This window comes from Carettochelys insculpta, chromosome 6 (assembly GCF_033958435.1).
Source record: "Carettochelys insculpta isolate YL-2023 chromosome 6, ASM3395843v1, whole genome shotgun sequence".
Lineage (NCBI taxonomy): Eukaryota > Metazoa > Chordata > Testudines > Carettochelyidae > Carettochelys > Carettochelys insculpta.
Window position 1 is genome coordinate 70,487,564 of NC_134142.1, and position 20,784 is coordinate 70,508,347.

At 42.2% G+C, this 20,784-nt stretch overlaps 1 protein-coding gene across 19 annotated transcripts in view; it reads right to left on the minus strand.

Annotated features, from left to right (window-relative positions):
- Positions 1-20,784, minus strand: part of GPHN (gephyrin) — a 535,600-nt gene that overhangs the window by 224,647 nt on the left and 290,169 nt on the right. For all 19 annotated transcript variants that reach the window (XM_074998888.1, XM_074998882.1, XM_074998890.1 and 16 more), the window contains 2 exons: positions 16,390-16,484; positions 3,225-3,291 (listed from right to left, as the gene is read on the minus strand). In XM_074998888.1, the coding sequence (XP_074854989.1) occupies positions 3,225-3,291; positions 16,390-16,484 (162 nt within the window). The remainder of the gene's footprint in view (positions 1-3,224; positions 3,292-16,389; positions 16,485-20,784) is intronic.

A 20,784-nucleotide genomic window follows, 5' to 3' on the forward strand; every position in this document is an offset into this window, starting at 1 on the left:
ATGATACACATCTCATAGAACTGGAAGGGACCTCATGAGTTCATTGAGTCCAGTCCCCTGCCCTCTTGGCAGGACCAAGCACCATTCCTGAGAAGGTTTTTTTTTTTTCCCCAATCTATTCGCCCCACATCCCTAAGTGGCCTCCTCAAGGATGGAACTCACAACCCTGGGTTTAGCAGGCCAATACTCCAACTACTGAGCTGTACACGTCTGGTATATGAAGTGGACCTCTCTGGACTCTCTGGCATTTATATGAAAGGAGAGTTCCTGCTGGGACTATAGGCCTTTAGTCCTGAAGTACTCCAGGTGAACCCCACAACCAAGAACAGATGCACTTGAGATTAGGGACACTGATTGCTGGGGATTCACAAAGGGAATGCCCAAGGCCACTGACCAGGAAACCCTCTATCAGGACTGACATGGAAACTGTAAGCACCAAGTCCAAATGGTGACAGCTTGGCAAGCACACTGAGGACAGCCACACTTGCAAGGACCTGAGACGCAGCCATGGCTATGTGACTTAAAAGTCTTAAGGTACATATGGGCTGTCATGATGGTGTAGACCTTGACCTGTGACATTGGAATTGAGCACTGTACCAATAAACTCAACCTTCTAAATGGGGATGAGAGTTGACTTCTACTTGTTTATCGATAGGCCCAGAAGGTAGCTTGGACTAGACCAGTACTGACTTTCACCTAATCCTTGGACTGATTCTTGATCATCCAATCACTGAAGTAAGGACAGACTTGTATCCCTTGCCTTCTGAGTAAGGCCACCACCACTGCCATGCATTCTGTGAAAAATAATAGTTGTGGAGAAAGAGTGTCAAAAATTACATGCTTAGGGCTTGTCTACACTAGCCCCTTCTTCGACAGGAGCGTGGTAATCAGCCCGAGCTGGGAATAGAAATGAAGCACTGCAATGTATATACAGCACCTCATTCGGCTAATTCTCGCCACAGGAACTTTAAAATTAGCAACTTTGAAGTGCGAGCAAGCTGTGTAGCTGCAGGAACTTTGAAGTACTACACAGTTTCAAAGTGCCCTTACTCCCAAAACGCTTTCAAGTTGCATGGATACTTCAAAGTGCCCGCAGCTACACGGGCTTGCTGGTGCTTCAAAGTCTCTAACTTTGAAGTTCCCACGGTGAGAATTAGCCTAATGAGGTGCTGCATATGCACTGCAGCACCTCATTGCTATTCCCGGCTCGGGCTCATTACCATGCCCCCTTCGAAGAAGGGGGCTAGTGTAGACAAGCCCTAAGTGTGTAACTTTTGCCACTCTTTCTCCACAACTATTATTTTTGTAAAAAATCCTTGGAAATAGCAAAGCATATCATTTTCTTTATTTAAATAAATTCTATACCTCAAAAAGCAAAATAGGATAGGAATAGTGGACAAGTTGTAGGCTAATCCAAAATGAAAAGCAAAATGAAAAGTAATTAATCTTACTCTTTTAGAAAGATTTTTTCATATTTACTTTTTGATCCTCATGACACCTTAACTTCCTGCATTATGAGGGAAACTGCAGACCCATAATTTTTTGAGCTCTGAATGTTTACATTCATACAGCCAGGTTTTACCTGTCAGTGATATTTAGTATGGTTATTTTAATGAAACAAAAAGGGAAGTAACAATCCATAAGAAAGAGTAAATGGTCATTTGATACCTCTGTAACAAACTCATTCCATTCAGTTCATGAGGTTCCTACATCCTGGAAATAAACCTTTCATGGCAGGTCTTAACAACCAATGCTGAATTTTAAGAGATCTTGAATTCTTAAATTACACTAATTGAGAGGGTGGAGGTGAGGAAGAAAAAGAAAGATTAAGCACATCAGGTTACTATATTAGATGTCACGACATATTTTTCTTTTTTTTCAGTTCCATGATCTTGTTGTTTTTCACTTGCACAACTTTCATATATTCATTAAAATACTTATTTCTCAGTATGTTGCATTCCTTTCCATTATCCTTTGTTCATTTATCTGCCTATCTTAAAACTGTGAGCAAGAACAGAGATCTTGCCTTCTTTTTGTTTGGATAACACCTAGTACATTGTGGGACTACTGGAAATAGTAAATAAAAATTGTCAGAAAAATGTCATTTTTTCTCCCCCATAGTTTAAACACATGGGATATCATTTTTAGAAGCTAAAAAGAGGCAATATGTGTTGAAACAATGTTTTCTCATTGGTTATGGTTACACTGACCCAAACTGCTGGACGCAGGTCTTGCAAATGCAAATGGCTGGTCATTAACATATTCACTTAGCGGCAGATGCTGCTGCCGACAGAAGAAAAGCAGTGTAAACATGGTTCTGACTGTGAAACCCGCACTTTGTCGGCAGCCTTTTATGCCTGATTTTTTCCAGGCACAAGAGGCTGCTGATAAAGGGAGGGTTTTGGCCAGGTGAACCACATTTACACTGTTTATCTTCTGCGGGCAGCAGCCTCTGATGGTGAGCAAATATGCAAATGAGCAGACATGTGAATTTTCAGACCACCCATTTGCATACTGTTGCTGGCAATTCACGTCAGTGTAACTAGCTACTGAGATTATGACCTATTCATTTAAAAAAAAATCAAGGTTATTAATACTGACTTATAAATTTTTGTTTAAAAGCAGTAAATATTGGGTAAAATTCTCATTTTGATGGGAATCTTTCACTGCTGTGAAGGAAACTCTAAAATGTAAAATAATTGTAATAGTGTGTTAGAATCAATAAATGAAAACAACTTAAAATAGTTAACTGACCAGACTAGTTTCCCTCTTCAAGCTTAGTGAAAAGCAAAACGAAAACAAAGCATATGAGGGATAAACTGTAACTTTGAGTTTTAAAATTATTTCTACTGTAATAACTCTGAAATTCAGTAATGAAAGGAAGAGGTTGTCTGGAATCTATGTATCTTCACAGTGGCTTAAAAATTGTTGCCCTCCATCCTCTTTTTTCCATACTGCCGAAAACTGGCAATAAAAAAGAAATTATTTTTTCATGCGTAAGATTGAACTGGATCTCTTACTTTTCCTTGAGAATTAGAATGAAGAGTCTTGTAGTTGCAGCCAGCAATATGCTTAATCCTGCTTTGGCTTTATTGGCACATATCTTTATGGATTTTTGTAAAACTGGTTGTGTATCTAATTTTCTGCCATGTCAAGCAATCTGAAGCGCTTCTTACTGAATGGCAGCAAGCTTTCAAATTAGATGCAATATGAACATTTCTTACCTGTGACCCTTTCTTGCTGCCTGGAAGGTTAATTATGAGAGTTTTTCCTCTGATTCCACATACAGGTCTGTAGAGAAAGAGAAAGAAGGTTAAACATATACAAGAAACATATACAAGTGCCATTTTTCATGGGAAAACCTCAGCATGAAAGGGTAATTCTAACTAGTCGCCACTGCCTGTCAGTTCATTTTGCATGCTCTCAAAATACTTGTCAAGTATCAGAGGGGTAGCCATGTTAGTCTGGATCTGTAGCAGCAACGAAGGGTCCTGTGGCACCTTATAGACTAACAGAAAAGTTTAGAGCATGAGCTTTCGTGAGTTAACTCACTTCTTCAGACGCTGGTCCTGGAAATCTGCAAGGCCAGGTATAAATAGGCCAGAGCAAGGCTGGGGATAACGAGGTTAGCTCAGTCAGGCAGGCTGAGTTGTATTGTCATCAGTAGATCTGGAGGTGTGAACTCCAAGAGAGGGGAAGCTGCTTTTGTATTTAGCCAGCCATTCACAGTCTTTGTTTAATCCTGAGCTGAGGGTATTGAATTTGCAGATGAATTGTAGCTCAGCAATTTCTCTTTGGAGTCTGTTCTTGAAATTTCTTTGCTGCAGGATAGCTACTTTTAAATCTGCTACTGTGTGTCCCGGGAGATTGAAGTGTTCTCCTGTGGGTTTTTGTATGTTGCCATTTCTGATGTCTGATTTGTGTGCATTTATTCTTTTACGTAGAGACTGTCCAGTTTGTCCGATGTATATGGCAGAGGGGCATTGCTGGCACATGATGGCATAAATTACATTGGTAGATGTGCAGCTGAATGAGCCCACGATGGTGCGGCTGATCCGGTTAGGTCCTGTAATGATGTTGCTGGTGTAGATATGTGGGCAGAGCTGGCAATGAGGTTTGTTGCATGGATGGGTCCCTGAGATAGAGTGACTGTGGTGCGGTGTATAGTTGCTTGTTAGGATTTGTTTTAGGTTGGCAGGTTGTCTGTGAGCAATGATAGGTCTGCCTCCCAAGGCCTGTGAAAGTGTGGGATCATTGTCCAGGATGGGTTGTAGATCCCTTATGATGCGCTGTAGAGGTTTTAGCTGAGGACTGTAGGTGATGGCTAGTGGTGTTCTGTTGGTTTCTCTCTTGGGCTTGTCCTGTAGTAGGAGGCTTCGTGGCACACGTCTGGCTCTGTTGATTTGTTTTCTCACTTCCTCAGGTGGGTATTGTATATATTATATATATAAATGCGGGTATATATAACCGCATTTGTTCCAACCCCTCCGACAGAGACAAACACCTACAGGATCTGCACCAAGCATTCTTGAGACTGCAATACCCACCTGAGGAAGTGAGAAAACAAATCAACAGAGCCAGACGTGTGCCACGAAGCCTCCTGCTACAGGACAAGCCCAAGAGAGAAACCAACAGAACACCACTAGCCATCACCTACAGTCCTCGGCTAAAACCTCTACAGTGCATCATCAGGGATCTACAACCCATCCTGGACAATGATCCCACACTTTCACAGGCCTTGGGAGGCAGACCTATCATTGCTCACAGACAACCTGCCAACCTAAAACAAATCCTAACAAGCAACTACACACCGCACCACAGTCACTCTATCTCAGGGACCCATCCATGCAACAAACCTCGTTGCCAGCTCTGCCCACATATACACACCAGCAACATCATTACAGGATCTAACTGGATCAGCCACACCATCGTGGGCTCATTCAGCTGCACATCTACCAATGTAATTTATGCCATCATGTGCCAGCAATGCCCCTCTGCCATATACATCGGACAAACTGGACAGTCTCTACGTAAAAGAATAAATGCACACAAATCAGACATCAGAAATGGCAATATACAAAAACCCACAGGAGAGCACTTCAATCTCCCAGGACACACAGTAGCAGATTTAAAAGTAGCTATCCTGCAGCAAAGAAATTTCAAGAACAGACTCCAAAGAGAAATTGCTGAGCTACAATTCATCTGCAAATTCAACACCCTCAGCTCAGGATTAAACAAAGACTGTGAATGGCTGGCTAAATACAAAAGCAGCTTCCCCTCTCTTGGAGTTCACACCTCCAGATCTACTGATGACAATACAACTCAGCCTGCCTGACTGAGCTAACCTCGTTATCCCCAGCCTTGCTCTGGCCTATTTACACCTGGCCTTGCAGATTTCCAGGACCAGCATCTGAAGAAGTGAGTTAACTCACGAAAGCTCATGCTCTAAACTTTTATGTTAGTCTATAAGGTGCCACAGGACCCTTCGTTGCTGCTCAAAATACTTGTTGGTCACATTCTGATTAAGGGTTGAATTGGGATGGGGGCAAGATGTGCTTAGAAGAAATAGGCCCAGAAGCAGTGTCAGGTAGGGCAGACAATCAGATTTCCACATCTGATAACTGTAACAATATAAAGACATTGATTGGGTCATAGTCCTATTTGGAGTAAATCTGTACAGGCTGAACCTGTCTAATCTGCAACTCTCTCATCCGGCAACATCTGTTACACAGTATGATTTTAGTTAGTTGGGTGATTGCTTGTCATGGGTGTGTCCAGGTTTCCCGTGGTCCTATAAAGTTTGTTTCCAGTCACCAGTCATGGCTTTCAGTGTTCTGTGATGTTATTTAGTGGTGATTTACCCCTAAACATCTTCTAAAAGTTCAGTAAGCAGTGAAAGTATTGGTAACACTGCTAGATAACAATGACCTCCAGTAATCCAGCATGTTCTCTCAGCCTGGCACTGGTCAAGTCCCGTGGGTGCCAGATTAGAGAGGTTCAACCGTACTTGCTTAAACTCTTTAGTTTGTAGTATCAGAGAGGGGTAGCTGTGTTAGTCTGTAGCTTCATAAATAACAGACAGTACTGTAGCACCTTAGAGACTAACAAATTTATTAGGTCATGAGGTTTCCTGGGTAAGACCCACTTCTTCAAATGAAAAGTAGAAAAATAGAATCCAGGGGGTGGAATGGTGATGAACAACAAAAGGGTCACCTATCTCTAGTAGAACACATGCACGCGCACACGCGCACACACACACACGCCCATTCCTAGGAATATCAAAGTTGTGGAAATTGCCTTTGTACTGTAAACCCTCAATTTTACACATCCTGATTCAGCAGAGTTTAAGAAGAACACCACCCCCATTGTTCCCAAAGTCTGCTTAATCAGGAACCATAAAATCCTAAATCCACCAGCCCCCTATAGAGTTTGTCAACTGATTTATCAGAGCTGCTGGAGCTGGAGTTTCCAAGGCGGCCTGGACTGCCACCTGACCTGCCACATGCTCCTCGCACCAGGGGTGGGGCACATACATGGGCAGACAGCACTTGTGTATGTGCCCCACTCCTGGTGGGAGGAGTGCATGGCAACTCTGGCAACAGCAGCTCCTCCAGGCTGCGATAGAGGTTCCAGCAGTGGTGGCTCCTGCTGCCTGGGCGAGGCCCCAGCTGCAGGTCCAGCGGCTCCAGCCACGGTGGCCGTTCTGGCTCCAGTGGTGATGGTTCTGGTGAGTTGTCAGCATTTTTTTTGAGGGGTGGGGGAGACTGGGAGAGCCTGGAAGAGGTGGGTGGGCAGTAAACCCTCAGATTTTATGGACTTTCAGGTTTCATGGACACCCCTCCCCCTCATTAGTCCATTAAATTGAGGGTTTACTGTAATACTTAACTTGATTGAGATCTCTGTTCTGGCCTAGTTTAAATGGGTCAAATTTTCAATTTCTAGTTTGGATGTCTCCACTCTGTAATCTTGTAGCAAAATTGTTGAAGAATGACTACTTAGAAATCCATTTTTGTCTGTCCAGGGAGGTTATGTGTATTCTGTTTAAGATTTATCTCTATTCAGCCTTTGGCAAATAGACTGTTCTGTTTGTCCAATGTATGTGGCAGAGGGACAATGCTGGCACATGGTGGCGTATGTCACAGCATTGGATATGCAGATGTGTGATCTCCTAATGGTATGGCTTCTGTGCTGAGGTCCTGTGATGGTGTCACTTATATGGATACATGAACTGAAACAATGAGAAGTCCTGTGGCACCTGACAGACTAACAGATGTTTTGGAGCATAAGCTTTCATGGACAAAGACCCATTTCATCAGATGCCACAAAAACTTATGCTCCAAAATATCTGTTAGTCTATAAGGTACCACAGGAATTCTCGTTGTTTTTGCAGATACAGATTAACACGGCTACGCCTCTGATATATGGACAGAGTTGACAGTGGGTTTGTTGCAGGCATAAGTTCCTTGGTTAGCATTTCTGTGGTACGGTGTGTGGCTACTGTTGAGTATTGTCTTGAGATTGGGCAGCAGTCTGTAGCAGAAGACTAGCCTGTTTCTTCCCCCACCCCCACTCCCGCTCACTTCTTGCTATATAAACCTTGGATTCTGTTTTTCCATTCCATATTTCATCTGAGGAAGTGGATCTTACTCACAAAAGCTCATGGCCTAATAAATTTGTTAGTCTCTAAGGTGGTACAGGACTGCCTGTTCTTTTGTTTGTATGCAACCTGATTAATGGTACCAGAAAATATTTTGACTAGGAACTAAGCATAACAATCGATTACTCCAACTTCCATTTGTCCTATTGCATTTGTTTGATTTCAGCATAAGAAAGGGATATGAGGAAATACTTATAATTCTTGTATATAAAAATTTAATCAGCAGCACTGCAGTACAGCAACCTGGATGTCATAGTATCATATTCATTTCAAAACTAAAGGGCAATTTTCAAATTTTATTCTCCCCATGAGTAGTCTGCTGTGCACTCCCAAGAGGATGAAGTGATAATTTCCAGCAGAGGACTTGTGATGAGAGCTTATCTCATCAGCATGTAAGATCAAAAATGAATAATGCTGCTACTGCTAAACAGTTATGCAGATGACTTCACATTTTCAAGGAGCCTCATAATTGTGACCATTTTTTCTTTTAGAAATTCAGGCTATACTATACCTCCATTTTACAAATGGGGAAAAAATGAGAAGAGATTTTAAGTGATTTGCAAAAAAGACAAAGAAGGAGTTGGTGTCAGGATCTCAGAATAAGCCTGTATTGGGCTCTCAATACTCAGATAATATCTCTACCATACAATATGAAATATGGTACTTACTATAAATAGTTTTATATTTCTACACAATGTTGGGTCTGTCTACACTGCATTATTCAGCAGGATTCAGCATCCAACCCCCGGGTTTGTCCTAGGACCTGGGTTGTGAATACTTGCTCACTAAAGTCAGACAGATGTGTGTGGACAGTAGGGGGAGTTGGGTTCAAAACGGAGTCTAAACCTGGGTTAACAATGCAGCATACACAAACAGCAAACTCTATTTTATCTAGTATTTGGTCAAAAGGAACTCTCAAATAACTGGCATAAACATGATGAGAGCCAGTGCTGAGAGCCTCCCTCTCCGCCCCACGGCTGCTAGAGTTCCCCAGGCCCCAGCCAAGTCCCCTGGGTTACAGTTGCTGGTGAAGCTCTGTGCCCCTGACAGCTCTCAGCCCTGGGGCTGCTGGGGTTCCCTGGCCCCAGGGCTGCTGGTGGAGCTCTGAGCCCTGGCAGAGTTCTCCTGGCCCCAGGGCTGCAGGCAGAGCGCCACACCTTGGCAGAGTTACCCCAGCCCTGGGGCTGCCAGAATTCCCCCACCCCAGCTAGGTCCCTGGGGCTGGAGCTTCTAGCAGGGCTCTGCGCTCCAGTCAGCTCCCAGCCATGGGACTGGTGGGGCCCTCCCACCACCTAGCCAGGATTCCAATGGCTAGGGCTGCCAGCAGGGCTTCGCACCCCAGCCTGGTCTCAGCCATGGGGCTGGCGGGGACCCTGCCCCGCTGCTCGGGATCCCATGGCTACTCTCTATTATCTGGCATATTTGATTGTCTGGCAAACTCCTGGTCCCAGGGTTGCTGGATATGAAAGAGTTTACTGTATCTCTAAATGTGCAGTTAGAATTGATGACTTGTAGTGTTATTCTTTCAAAAAAGAGCTAAACAGAGTACCTGCTGCTAAGAAAACAAGTGATATATAAATGAAAGGAGTGATGAATATATCAAAATTTATACAGGTGATTATATACAATGTACAATTCCTTTTTAAAACATATTCTGTGTTATAGCTATACTTATTAATCTGATATTCCAAATCGCCCCAAAACCAAAACATCATTTACAGGTGAATATTTGTAGGCATTTATGTCCAAAGTGGGTCCTCCTGAAAAGTACGTGAAGGAAGAATGGACAGAGGCCTTCAGGATCAGTTCAGGGAGGATGTTCCACGTGTAAGTAGTGTCACGGAAGAAAACAAGAAAGTGTTTTGGGCAGTAAGTAAGTGAGAGGTCAGTGATAGGTGGTTGAGGGAGAGCCCCTGCCGCAGTGCAGGGCTGGGGCCAGAGGCTCCCACCTGCTGGGCTCTACAGCAGCCCCAAGAGTGCAGGTCTGGGAGCCAGAGCTAGGGTGACCATCCATCCTGCATTTGATGGGATGGTCCCATATTTGGGATGCCATAAAGGTGTCCCTACTTATTTTTAAAAGGGACTAATTGTCCTATATTTGGACCCTCACCCCACTGACCTTTTCCATCAGCAGCTGCTGACCAGAGAGCACGTAGGTCACTTTCACGAGCCTCAGGAAAGTGTGAGGAGCGTGGACAGCTGCCATGTCCCTGCTGCTTCTCCAGGGCTCCCAGGGTGGACTGGCGGCTGCTGCTTCCCTAGGGCTTCAGGAACGCTGGCAGCTGTCACTTCACCCGGGCTCCTGGGCAGCACTGGGGGCTGCCACTTCCTTGGGGCTCCCAGAAAGTGCCGGGGGCTGCCATCTCCTTCCCAGCTCCCCAGGGCTTGGTGGAGGCAGGAGGAGCCACCCCTCCCCATATATCTCCCTGTCCTATATTTGGGATAAGGAGATATGGTTGCCCCAGCCAAAGGCCCCTGGCAGCCTGGGAATCCCAGAATCCCCAGAAAGCAGGAGTCTGGGACCGACAAGGGCAGAAACCCTAGACCTTCCCTGGTCTGGCCAATTTGGGACCTGTCAGGTCTTCACCATTCTGGATTAGGGAGGTGCATCCTGTATAATTCTACCTGCTGGATATTTCCACCAAACTAGCCTCTCAGTTATCTTTTCTCTCAATTATTTGGTCAACTCTGCCAACCACCCATCTTTCAATCAGTGCTGAAATAATATTATAAACTGGTAGAGAGGTGAGTCACAAGGTGCTGACTCAGCACTTTGTTACACGAGGACTCTTTGCAAGAGTTCCTACAAAATTTTGCTAGACCTTGTAGGTCCTGCTTTGTTGCAAGTGAATTAGTGATGTGCAAAAAATTTATGCCACAAGCCTTGCCATTTTCTCTGTTAATTATATGTGAAGAGATTGAACATTTCTCATATGGATGCGTATAAACAAATATTCATGTCATAAGGATGAATATAAACAAACAACACAAGTATTCAGGAGCAAAATTAGAAAGGCTGAGGCACAAAACAAGCTCAAACTAGCTAGAAAAAGGGTAACAACAAAACAGTCTACAAATTTATTAGAAGCAAGAGGAAGACCTAGGACAGTGATGGCTTATTATAAAATGAAGAACCAAAAAGAATAACAGAAAATGAATAAGTGGCATAGGTGCTTAATGACTTCTTTGTTTTGGTTTTCACCAAGGTGAGTGGTGACGAGATGCCTACCATAGAAAATTCCAGTGAAAATGGGGTAGGTTCAGAAGCTAAAACAGGAAAAGAACATGTTAAAAATTGCGCAGGGAAGTTACATGTCTTCAAGTCACCAGGGGCTGATGAAATGCATCCTACAATACCCAAGGAGCTGACTGAGGAGATAGATATCTGAGCCATTAGCTACTATCATGAAAATTCATGGAAGACCAGTAAGATTTAAGAAGACCGGAAAAAAAGCAAATACAGTGCCTGTGATGGACCCTATGCCATGCTTTATGAATACTGCATTATGAATATAAATATACATAACACAGAGGCTTTGGATAAAATACCTCATGTAACCTACCCATTTTAATATTACATTCTGCTGGATCTGTAGAGTCTATTTTCGTATAGGTATCATTTTTCTACGTGAAATTAGAAATATGAAATGTAATCCTGTTTATGGTTTTAAATGTGCTAATGAGAACCATTTATTTCTGCTCCCAGAACCATAGGGTGAAAAGCTTAATGATTTCTAAATAGGTTATTTTTTCTGTCCTGTAAGTATAAAAGGTGGTTGGTATTACAACAAAATGTAACCATCTCATATTAAATTCCATTTTGATCCAGTGTTTTTTCATGTGATGGTGTATGTGCGTGTGCAAAACAAAGTTTTCCTGACCTAAGGGGAAGTTTAAGTACTGAAAAGCCACCAGTTTAAACTGCAACCTACTTTGGAATGCGCCTAAGAAGAAACAAAGAACTCTGAAAGGCTGTTGACCCAAAATTAGAGAAGGAGAACTGCTCGGGTTTGAAGATTTTACCTGAATTGAGAACAGCTATTTAGGATAAGAATTTGTATGCTGTCAGTCTCTTAGGCAAGTTAGAACTAGCTATGCGTTTTCATTTACTTTAGTCACCATTTTAATCTGTTTTCACTTAAATCTTGCTGGTTTTACTTAACAAAAACTTGTGTGTTAATAATCAAGAGTTAATAATAATGAGGAGGAGGGACAAAACTTGTTCTTTTTGGCCTCTGAGGACAGAACAAGAAACAACGGGTTTAAACTGCAGCGAGAGAGGTTTAGGTCGGACATCAGGAAAAAGTTCCTAACTGTCAGGGTGGTCAAACACTGGAATAAATTGCTTAGGGAGGTTGTGGAATCTCTGGAGATATTTAAGAACAGGTTAGACAAATGTGTATCAGGGATGGTCTAGACAGTAGTTGGTCCTGCCACGAAGGCAGTGGGCTGGACTTGACAACTTCTCGAGGTCCCTTCTAGTCCTCGTATTCTATAAGCCCAGTCTAAGTAATTATGACCTCAAGGGGCACCACTGTGCAGAACTTCCTCTCGTTAACAAAAAGGGGCTTACATGATTAGCCCTCCCTGCACAAAACTTTTGCACAGAGAGACAGATTTACTTGTGTTTTGATCCCTTTTGAGGGTTGGTTTGCTGGGTGCTGTGCCCTAGAACTGCATTGTCCCAGAGCTGGAGAAAATCAGTGTCTGCTGTGCTATGAAGGAAGATGGTAACCCAAATTCTGTACCTTGGCTGGGAGAGACCAGAGGATCTGGTTCAGCAGGACAGTGGAGTAGGGAGTCCGAGAGAGCAAGAAGACAGATGTCAGTGACATGATTAGCATACCAGGAAACACTCCCAGGGGTTCTGTTGCAGCACCCCATCATAGTATCCATTTATAAAAAGGGAAATAAGAACAATCCAGGGAATTATCAACCACTCCATTTAATTTCTGTTCCCAGAGAGTAGTTATCAATTGTTTCCAGTCATGTTGGAAGGGAATAACACGTACGGTTCCACATGGATCAGTTTAGGGACTGGATCTGTTCAGTATCTTCATCAATGATTTAGATAATTCAAATCCGCATAATAAAACTGGAGAAATGGTCTGAGTTAAATGGGTTGAAATTTAATAAGGACAAATGAAAGGTACTACACTTAGGAAGAAAAAATCAGCTGCACACATACAAAATGGGAAATGACTACCTGGAAGCAAGTACTGAAGAAAGGGATCTAGGGGTTATTGTGGACGACAAATTAAATATGAAGACTGATCCTGGAGAAGACTGAGGGGGGATTTGATAACAGCCTTCAGCTTACTGAAAAGAGGTTGCAAAGAGGCTGGAGAGAGGCTGTTCACAGTGGTCACAGATGGCAGAACACAGAACAATGGTCTCAAGTTGCAGATGGGAAGGTCCAGGTTGAACATTAGGAAAAACTTTTTCACTAGGAAGGTGGTGAAGCATTGGAATCATCTATTCAGGGAAGTAGTGGAGTCTCCAACCCTCGAGGTGTTTAAGTCTCAGCTCGACAAAGCCCTGGCTGGGCTGCGCTGGGCTGATCTGATGGGGTTTGGTCCTGCCTTGGGCAGGGGACTGGACTTGATGGCTTCTTAGGTCTCGTCCATCTCTATTGTTCTGTGATTCTATGAGACCACAGTGCAACACTATTGCAGAAAAAGCAAAACATCATTCTGGGATGTACTAACAGGAGTGTTCTAAGCAAGACAAAAGAAGTAATTCTTCCACTTTAATCCACACTGATTTGACCTCCACTGGGATATTGCGCCCAATTTTAGGCACTACATTTCAGGAAAGATACGAACTAATTGGAAAAAGTTTGGAGAGAAGCGAGAAAACTTATTAAAGGTCTAGAAAACATCACTTATGAGAGAAGACTGAAAGAACTGAGTTTGTTTGCTCTGAAAAAGAGAAGACTGAGAGGGGACATGATAACTATTTTCATTTATCTACAAAATTATTACAAGGAGCGAGGAGAAAAATTATTCTCCTTAACCTCCAGATCATTGGACAGGAAGCAATGGGCTTAAGTTGCAGTAAGGGAGGTTTAGATTAGACATTAGGAAAAATTTCCTGGCAGGGTGGTAAACCAATGGAATACACTGCCTAGGGAACTTGTGGGATCTCCATCACTGGAGATTTTAAAGAGCAGGTTATACAATAACTTTTCAGAGACAGTCTAGATCAGGGGTCTTAAACTCATGGTCTGCAAGTCATCCTCAACCAGAGCAGTTTCGAGCAGCTTAAACTCAAAAAGGATGCGTATAAGAAGTGGAAACATGGACAGCTGATGAATGAGGAATACAAATATATGGCTGAAGAATGCAGCCCGGTAATCAGGAAAGTGAAAGCACAATTGGAACTGCAGCTGGCAAGGGATGTGAAGGGTAACAAGAAGTGTTTCCATAGGCATGTTAACAATAAGAGGGTTAGTGGGGAAGGTGTGGGGCCCTTACTGGATGAGAGAGGCAACCTAGTGACAGATGATGCAAGAAAAGTTGAAGTACTCGTGCTTCTTTTGCCTCAGTCTTCACGGACAAGTACAGTTCCCACACTACAATGTTAGACAATGCAGTACGGGAAGGGGGAGGGGGCAGGAACGAGAATGAGTTAATAGCTACCTATTAAAACTAGAGGTACACAAATCCACGGGTCTGGATTTAATGCACCCAAGGGTACTGAGGAAATTGGCAGATGTCATTGCCAAGCCTTTGGGCATTATCTCTGAAGACACCTGGAGATTGGGAGAGATCCTGGATGATTGGAAAAAGGTAAATGTAGTGCCCATCTTCAAAAAAAGGAAAGAAGGACAACCCAGGGAACTATAGATCGGTCAGCCTTACCTCAGTGCCACATCTGGAGTATTGTGTCCAGTTTTGGGCCCCCCAGTACAGAAAGGATGTGGATGTGCTGCAGCAGGTTCAGTGGAGAGCAAAAAAAAAAAAAAATGATTAAGTGGGTGGAACACATGAGCTATGAGGAAAGGCTGAGGGATTTGGGCTTATTTAGTTTGCAGAAGAAAACACAGAAGGGTGATTTAATAACAGCCCTCAACTTCCCGAAGGGGAGCTCTACAGAGGATGGAGAAAAACTGTTCTCAGTGGTGAAAGATGGTAGAACAAGGAGCAATGGTCTGAAGTTACAGAAGGAGAGAAGTAGGGTTGGATATTAGGAAAAAGTACTCCACCAGGAGGGCGGTGACGCACTGGAATGCATTGCCTAGCGAGGTGGTGGAGTATCCATCCCTAGAGGTTTTTAAGTCCTGGCTTGACAAAATCCTGACTGGGATGACTTAGTTGGAGTTTATCCAGTTTGAAGCAGGAGGCTGGGATCGATGACCTCCTTGAGGTCCTGTCCAGCCCTATGATTCTATGACAGATCAATGTCCCAGTCCCTTTCCTACTTGTCTGCTAATTTCTGTATTTAATGCTTGAATTGAGGTGGTATTGGCAAAAGTAAAAGAGAATTTGTATACTCTTCCAAATAATGAAGTACAATAACTGTATTTGAGATAGTTAGGGATGGGTTAATATGGCAGGGGAATTCCACTCTTCTCCAGTACAACACTTTGGAATGGCTGAAGTTAAGGGACATTTTCTGATCATCCATTCCATAAAATTCCACCTTAGTGGTCAGAACTGACAAGAAAGAAGCTAAATTATCCCCTCACTTTCCTGCATTCTGTGTGTGGAAAAAAAAAAGTGCACAATTATTTTCTCTTCAGATTCTACAAATATAATCAACAGTACATATCGCATATCACACAAGAAAACGAAAACACTGCATGGGTTGCACAGAATCTTGTGACGCTTACATACTGTTGCCCTTTCAGATACTCATATTGAGACAAAAGTTTAAATGGAAGCTCTCAAATCACTTGGGCCCTCAACTATAAGCATCTGAGTAAGAATTATCTTCATATTTTAAAACCTCTTTATTATTCTTGATTACAACACCTGTTTTAACTATGACTGTAATTGAGAATTAAATAAATAAAAGCCAAAGCGTCATCCTTTCTGTGTTATCCTATAATATATTTGCTTAGCTCTTTCACATGCATATAAAGAGCAATCACATATGAATTAACAAAACCATATGGATTCTTCTAAAGCTCTGCCCTTATACAAAAAGATCATTTTTGATCTGGGGGATCTCAGGAGAATAAATGGGAAAACCCATGTTTGCATGTGTACTTTAAAAGAAATATAGGATTGTGGGAAAAGTTGCTGTTTGAAGAAAAACATCAAAGGGGAAAGAAAAATCATCATCAATCATTAGACAGTAAATTTCAAAATTTTAATAGTTTAATGGCTGAAAACTAAGCACATATGACGGCACCACATTTATATTTCTGTATTTCCATATAGATGCTCTTTGTTTATGCTGTAACATGCTGTATCATCAAAATAATACCCTTACATTTATCACACTAAAGAAAGTGCTTTGGCGCTTTACAAGCTCCATATACAGGAATCACTTCACTCATCACTGAACTGCAACTGCACTGAATTGTTATCAAGAAGCTGTTGCAGAGGGAATTTAAAGAGGCAGAACGCAAATACCATAGTTGGAATTTGGCCAACTATCTGGTGCCAAGATCCCCCTATTCTTAAGAAATATGCCAAGTATCAGTTCTTTTCCGTGCTGTCATTCATCCACCTTGAATATTTTAGGAAATAGTTCACTTTGTATTTTGTTGGTAACATTCTTACCTAGACAGCATGCCCAGAGGAGTAACATTAAGTGATCCCATCAGCATTGCCAGGGCCATTCCTGGGGCCTCTCGCTCTATTACTTCTTTAGTGGCCTGTAACCAAAGATTAAACAGCAGACTGAGTGAAAACAACAAAAAAGAAACAGAAAGAAAATGCAAAATTAACCAAAGCTTGTATAAGATCTTTCCCTTTTCAAAAAAGTTGATCAGCATGAAAGTTTCATCTGTCTTCAGAGCAGAGATATTCATCTTTCCTGAAATCTTCCCCTCTTGTGATATAAAAAGATGCCTGTAACTAATACTTGCTTCTGAAATTCATCCCCTAAAAATATTTTCTTGCTTGTGGAAAGAAAATAAGGATAACACGGAAAATAGAAAATCACTATTAGATTTGGTGTAACAAATTATTATGGGAATACTGAAAGCCTTGTGCTCTGGGACTTTTATGTCTGCAGTTAGTAAGTATAACTGCAAGAATAATGACTATTTTCTCCTATCAGGAATGAAATAGCATTTGGCAACTAAGCAAGAAGAGCAAATGTAAATGCCCCCTCATTTTCATCATGTACTTTTTCCTGTTGGCTTTTTTTCCCCAGGGGAACAGGAGGGAATAGTAGAAAGCAATTTGACTAGCAGCAGGTGAAAGAACCTGCTAAATGAAGCCTATGAGCAGGCAGGAAAAATAGTGAAAGTGAAAATGGTAATTGTCAGGGAATGACAGAGCTGCAGCCTTCTCTATCCATTACATCAGCAAAGTGGCAGATCCAAACCACAGACGGCCCAAACGCATAAGGCACCAGGAAGCCAGTAGTTCAGCTTTCACAATTTTTCCTATGGGTGAGAAGTTATTTAAAAGGTGTGCATACTCTGCTGCTGCCACACAGGATTTGTCATATAGAATTAGATTTATCAATTCTATCTCTAATATCTAGCATAGGCGAATACCTGACACTTCCACAAAGGTTAAACACCTTCCTTCCATTCCTTACAATACACATAACCAACAGTGCAAATGTCGTGCATATGACAAACACTTCCTGACCCTTACAGAAACCAGTTTATGCTCTGAATCATGATCATATACTACCCTTTTCTTATCATACATAACTATGAATGTTACCAACTCTCATAAAATGATCAAATCTATTTTTGAAAAATGCAACCAAGACTTTGGCAAGCGATCAGTAGAAGGGATGAGGAAGTAAGAGACTGCTTGGCTGTGTCTACATTACCTTCCTATTTGAAGGGAAGATGGCAAGTAGGGTGTTGGGAGTTTATTAACGAAGTGCTGCGCTGCATATGCAGCACTTCATTAAGCAAATTCCCCCCTGAGGCAACTTCAAAGTTCCAAACTTCAAAGTGCCGGCTCATGTGTAGCGATGGCTCACCCTCTGGTACTTCCAAGTGCCCGGGGTACTTCGAAGTTCCTTCGCTCCTCAAAATTTGTATGGAGTAAAGTGACTTCAAAGTACCCCGGGTACTTGGAAGTACCGGCGGGTGAGCCATGGCTACATGTGAGTCGTTACTTCAAAGTTTAAAACTTTGGAGTTGCTGGGGGTGGGGTGGGTGGGAATTTGCTTAATGAACTGTTGCATATGCACCACAGCACTTCATTAGTAAATTCCCAACACCCTACTTACCATCCTCCCTTTGAAGTAGAGAGGTAGCATAGAGAAGCCCTTTGTTCTGATGGTCACTACCAATATGTTAAATATTCTTTGTATAATACTTTGCAGTTTGACACACTGAAAGAATGAAAATGAAAATAATATGTAAAACAATTGCATAAAAGAGTAATATATTACAAATGAATTACATTTACCCAGTACGTGTCATGCATAAGCAGCAGACCCAAAATTGCTTTGCAGGCTCAGGGTTCAATTGCTGCATCACAATAAGCCCCAAGAAAATACCGTGTCTCAGTGTGCCAACCCTTGTGATATTTGGTATTTATCTTGAAGCCCTGTTCTTTACGTCATACGATTATATGAGCATTTAATTTTTAAAACAAATAATTCTAGCTCTCATAGTTGCAGATGAGATCTAAACATGTGAGCCCTAAAGGCTCAAAAACCCCACAGACAAATAAAACCCTCAAATTTGCTATTTTGAACATTTCATGATTTATAAGCCTAACTTATGAGTTTTGGGGCCCTGACTGAACAGCAGGACTTAGAATTACTTATGTGTCCACACCTGTACGTGTGCAGAGACACTATTCCTAAAGTGAATGCAATTGGGCAACAAAGTCTACTGCTTTGTGTTTAGATCCTAAGAAGATGTGAGATAGTAGATATTATCCTCCTGAGAAGTAGATATTAGTAAAAATAGATTTAATAACCAAAATATAAAGCCAGCAGGTGTCTGCAACGGACAGCAAGCTCCTGAAAACATTTTTGGTTGGGTGTGGGGGGGGTGCTGTGGTCTGCGACTGCTTAAGCAGCTGAAGTATTCCCCTTGTGTATCGTAGCTCCCAGGGGACACTTCACTCCAATGGCAGCAAGCCATGTTACGGGCACTGGGGGGGGCAGTCAGTGGGGGGCCAGTTGAAGTGGTCCTTTCCCACGGCAGCAGCAAAACCCCCATTATCTTAGCTGCCGGGGGGAGACTTCCCCACAGCAGCAGCAAAACCCCCAATAGCTTTCCCTCCCTTGGATCTCTAAATGCCCACAACCTATCACAGTGCTGCCTGGAAGCATGGTCAGCCCTGAACAGCAGGCACACCTTTTATTGGGTTGGGGCTTCCCACATGATGCGGCAGAGCATGGGAAAGACCCAGACTGCGTGGTACCTGTGGGGGAGGGAAGGGGGTTCACAAACAAATGTAAACTGCTGAGAAGAAGTTTCTCTGCGTGTTATGCAACCACGACCCCCAGCACAGCTTTGTTGCCATGCAGTGTGGTGGGGCAGCGTCTGGCACCAGACAACACAGAAGCAAACAAGAAGTGTAGACACGGAGCCAAAAACTCCCTGCAGGGGCCATCTGAATGGGCAGATGTACTCACAGCGCTAACAGCAAAGAAAAAAAGAAAGACATTTCTCAGGCTCTCATAGAAACATGAGTTAACAGCCACAGGCTTGCTGCTCCCACTTGGAAATTCACAGTCTTCCTGTTACTGGAGAGCAGCGAGGGATTACACCCAGGATACCTCTGGAGGTTAACAAATTCAATTTTAAGACATGGCGCTTGCACACTGGCTTTTAATCAAACTTATGAATTCTAGCTTGATGCTATACCCATCAGGTAACTGCAATTTTGTAATCTTGATATTAGTACTCCCTAAGACGAGCTAATGGTATTTACAGTGAAGACAGTAATGTGGTAATATTGAGCTAACTGCCTTAAATTTGAATTTATCTTGTAGTGTAGACACAGCCTATGCTGAATTAAGATGTTCTGCTAAAAATAAACCTGGTTTGATATGACATTATCACTCACTCACTGAAAATTTAAGAGGTTGGTATGTTTTACAATACAGAAGAAATATACATTACAGTTCTGAGAAAAGTTACCGGAAGTACCACTTAATAAGAACGAAGAAAGTAGGCACTTTAAGGAATTGTGCGTATGAGTATATGATAAAAATCACACACACATATATATTATAATTATATGCACACATGCCTTTTAACTTTACTTAATACATATTTTCTAAGCTTGAAAATTAGTTTTAAATGGAATTTATCTTTGAAATTCCTTTTTCTTTGCCCTTGAGCAGAGTGACACTTAGAAGATGTCATTAGTTAATGTTCCAAAGAGGCTTCAAAGATAGTGCAAGATACAAAAGAGTTTCACAAATAATGACCTTGCAGTCCAAGGAGTCCTTCAGTGAAATGCAGACAGATCCTTTAACTTCATAAGAGAAATTATTTTAACAAAAAAGACACTGATAGCAGGCAGAGTGATTTTTAAAAATGCATTGTCTACACAATGGCAAACTCTGAAAGGGCAAAAAGTCCAGGTTTTAGCCTACGCTGCTTCACTGCTATACTAGATAACATGTTTTTCTTGGGTGATTCCTACTAATTCATTATATGCAATATATATATATATATATAGAGAGAGAGAGAGAGAGAGAGAGAAAATATATATAATCACAATATGATAAGGTATTCATTGTAGGTATTCATCATTACCCATAGTATTAAGATGTAATGCAAGAAACCTGCAGGACTGTATCCTGTGTGAACAGCTAAGCATATTAGCAGAGCAAGTTAGCAAAAGCAACCTTTGTGCTAAATAAAGTAAATGCTTATTGTGCTTACTTCTCCTCAAGTTCTGGGGAACTAGATAGGAGAACTGACTCACAAAGCTGTACTGGCTCGTCGGGTCCCAGAACTGGTTGGTTACTCAAACGCAAAACTTTAGGACAGAGAAGTTTTTGAAGGGTTA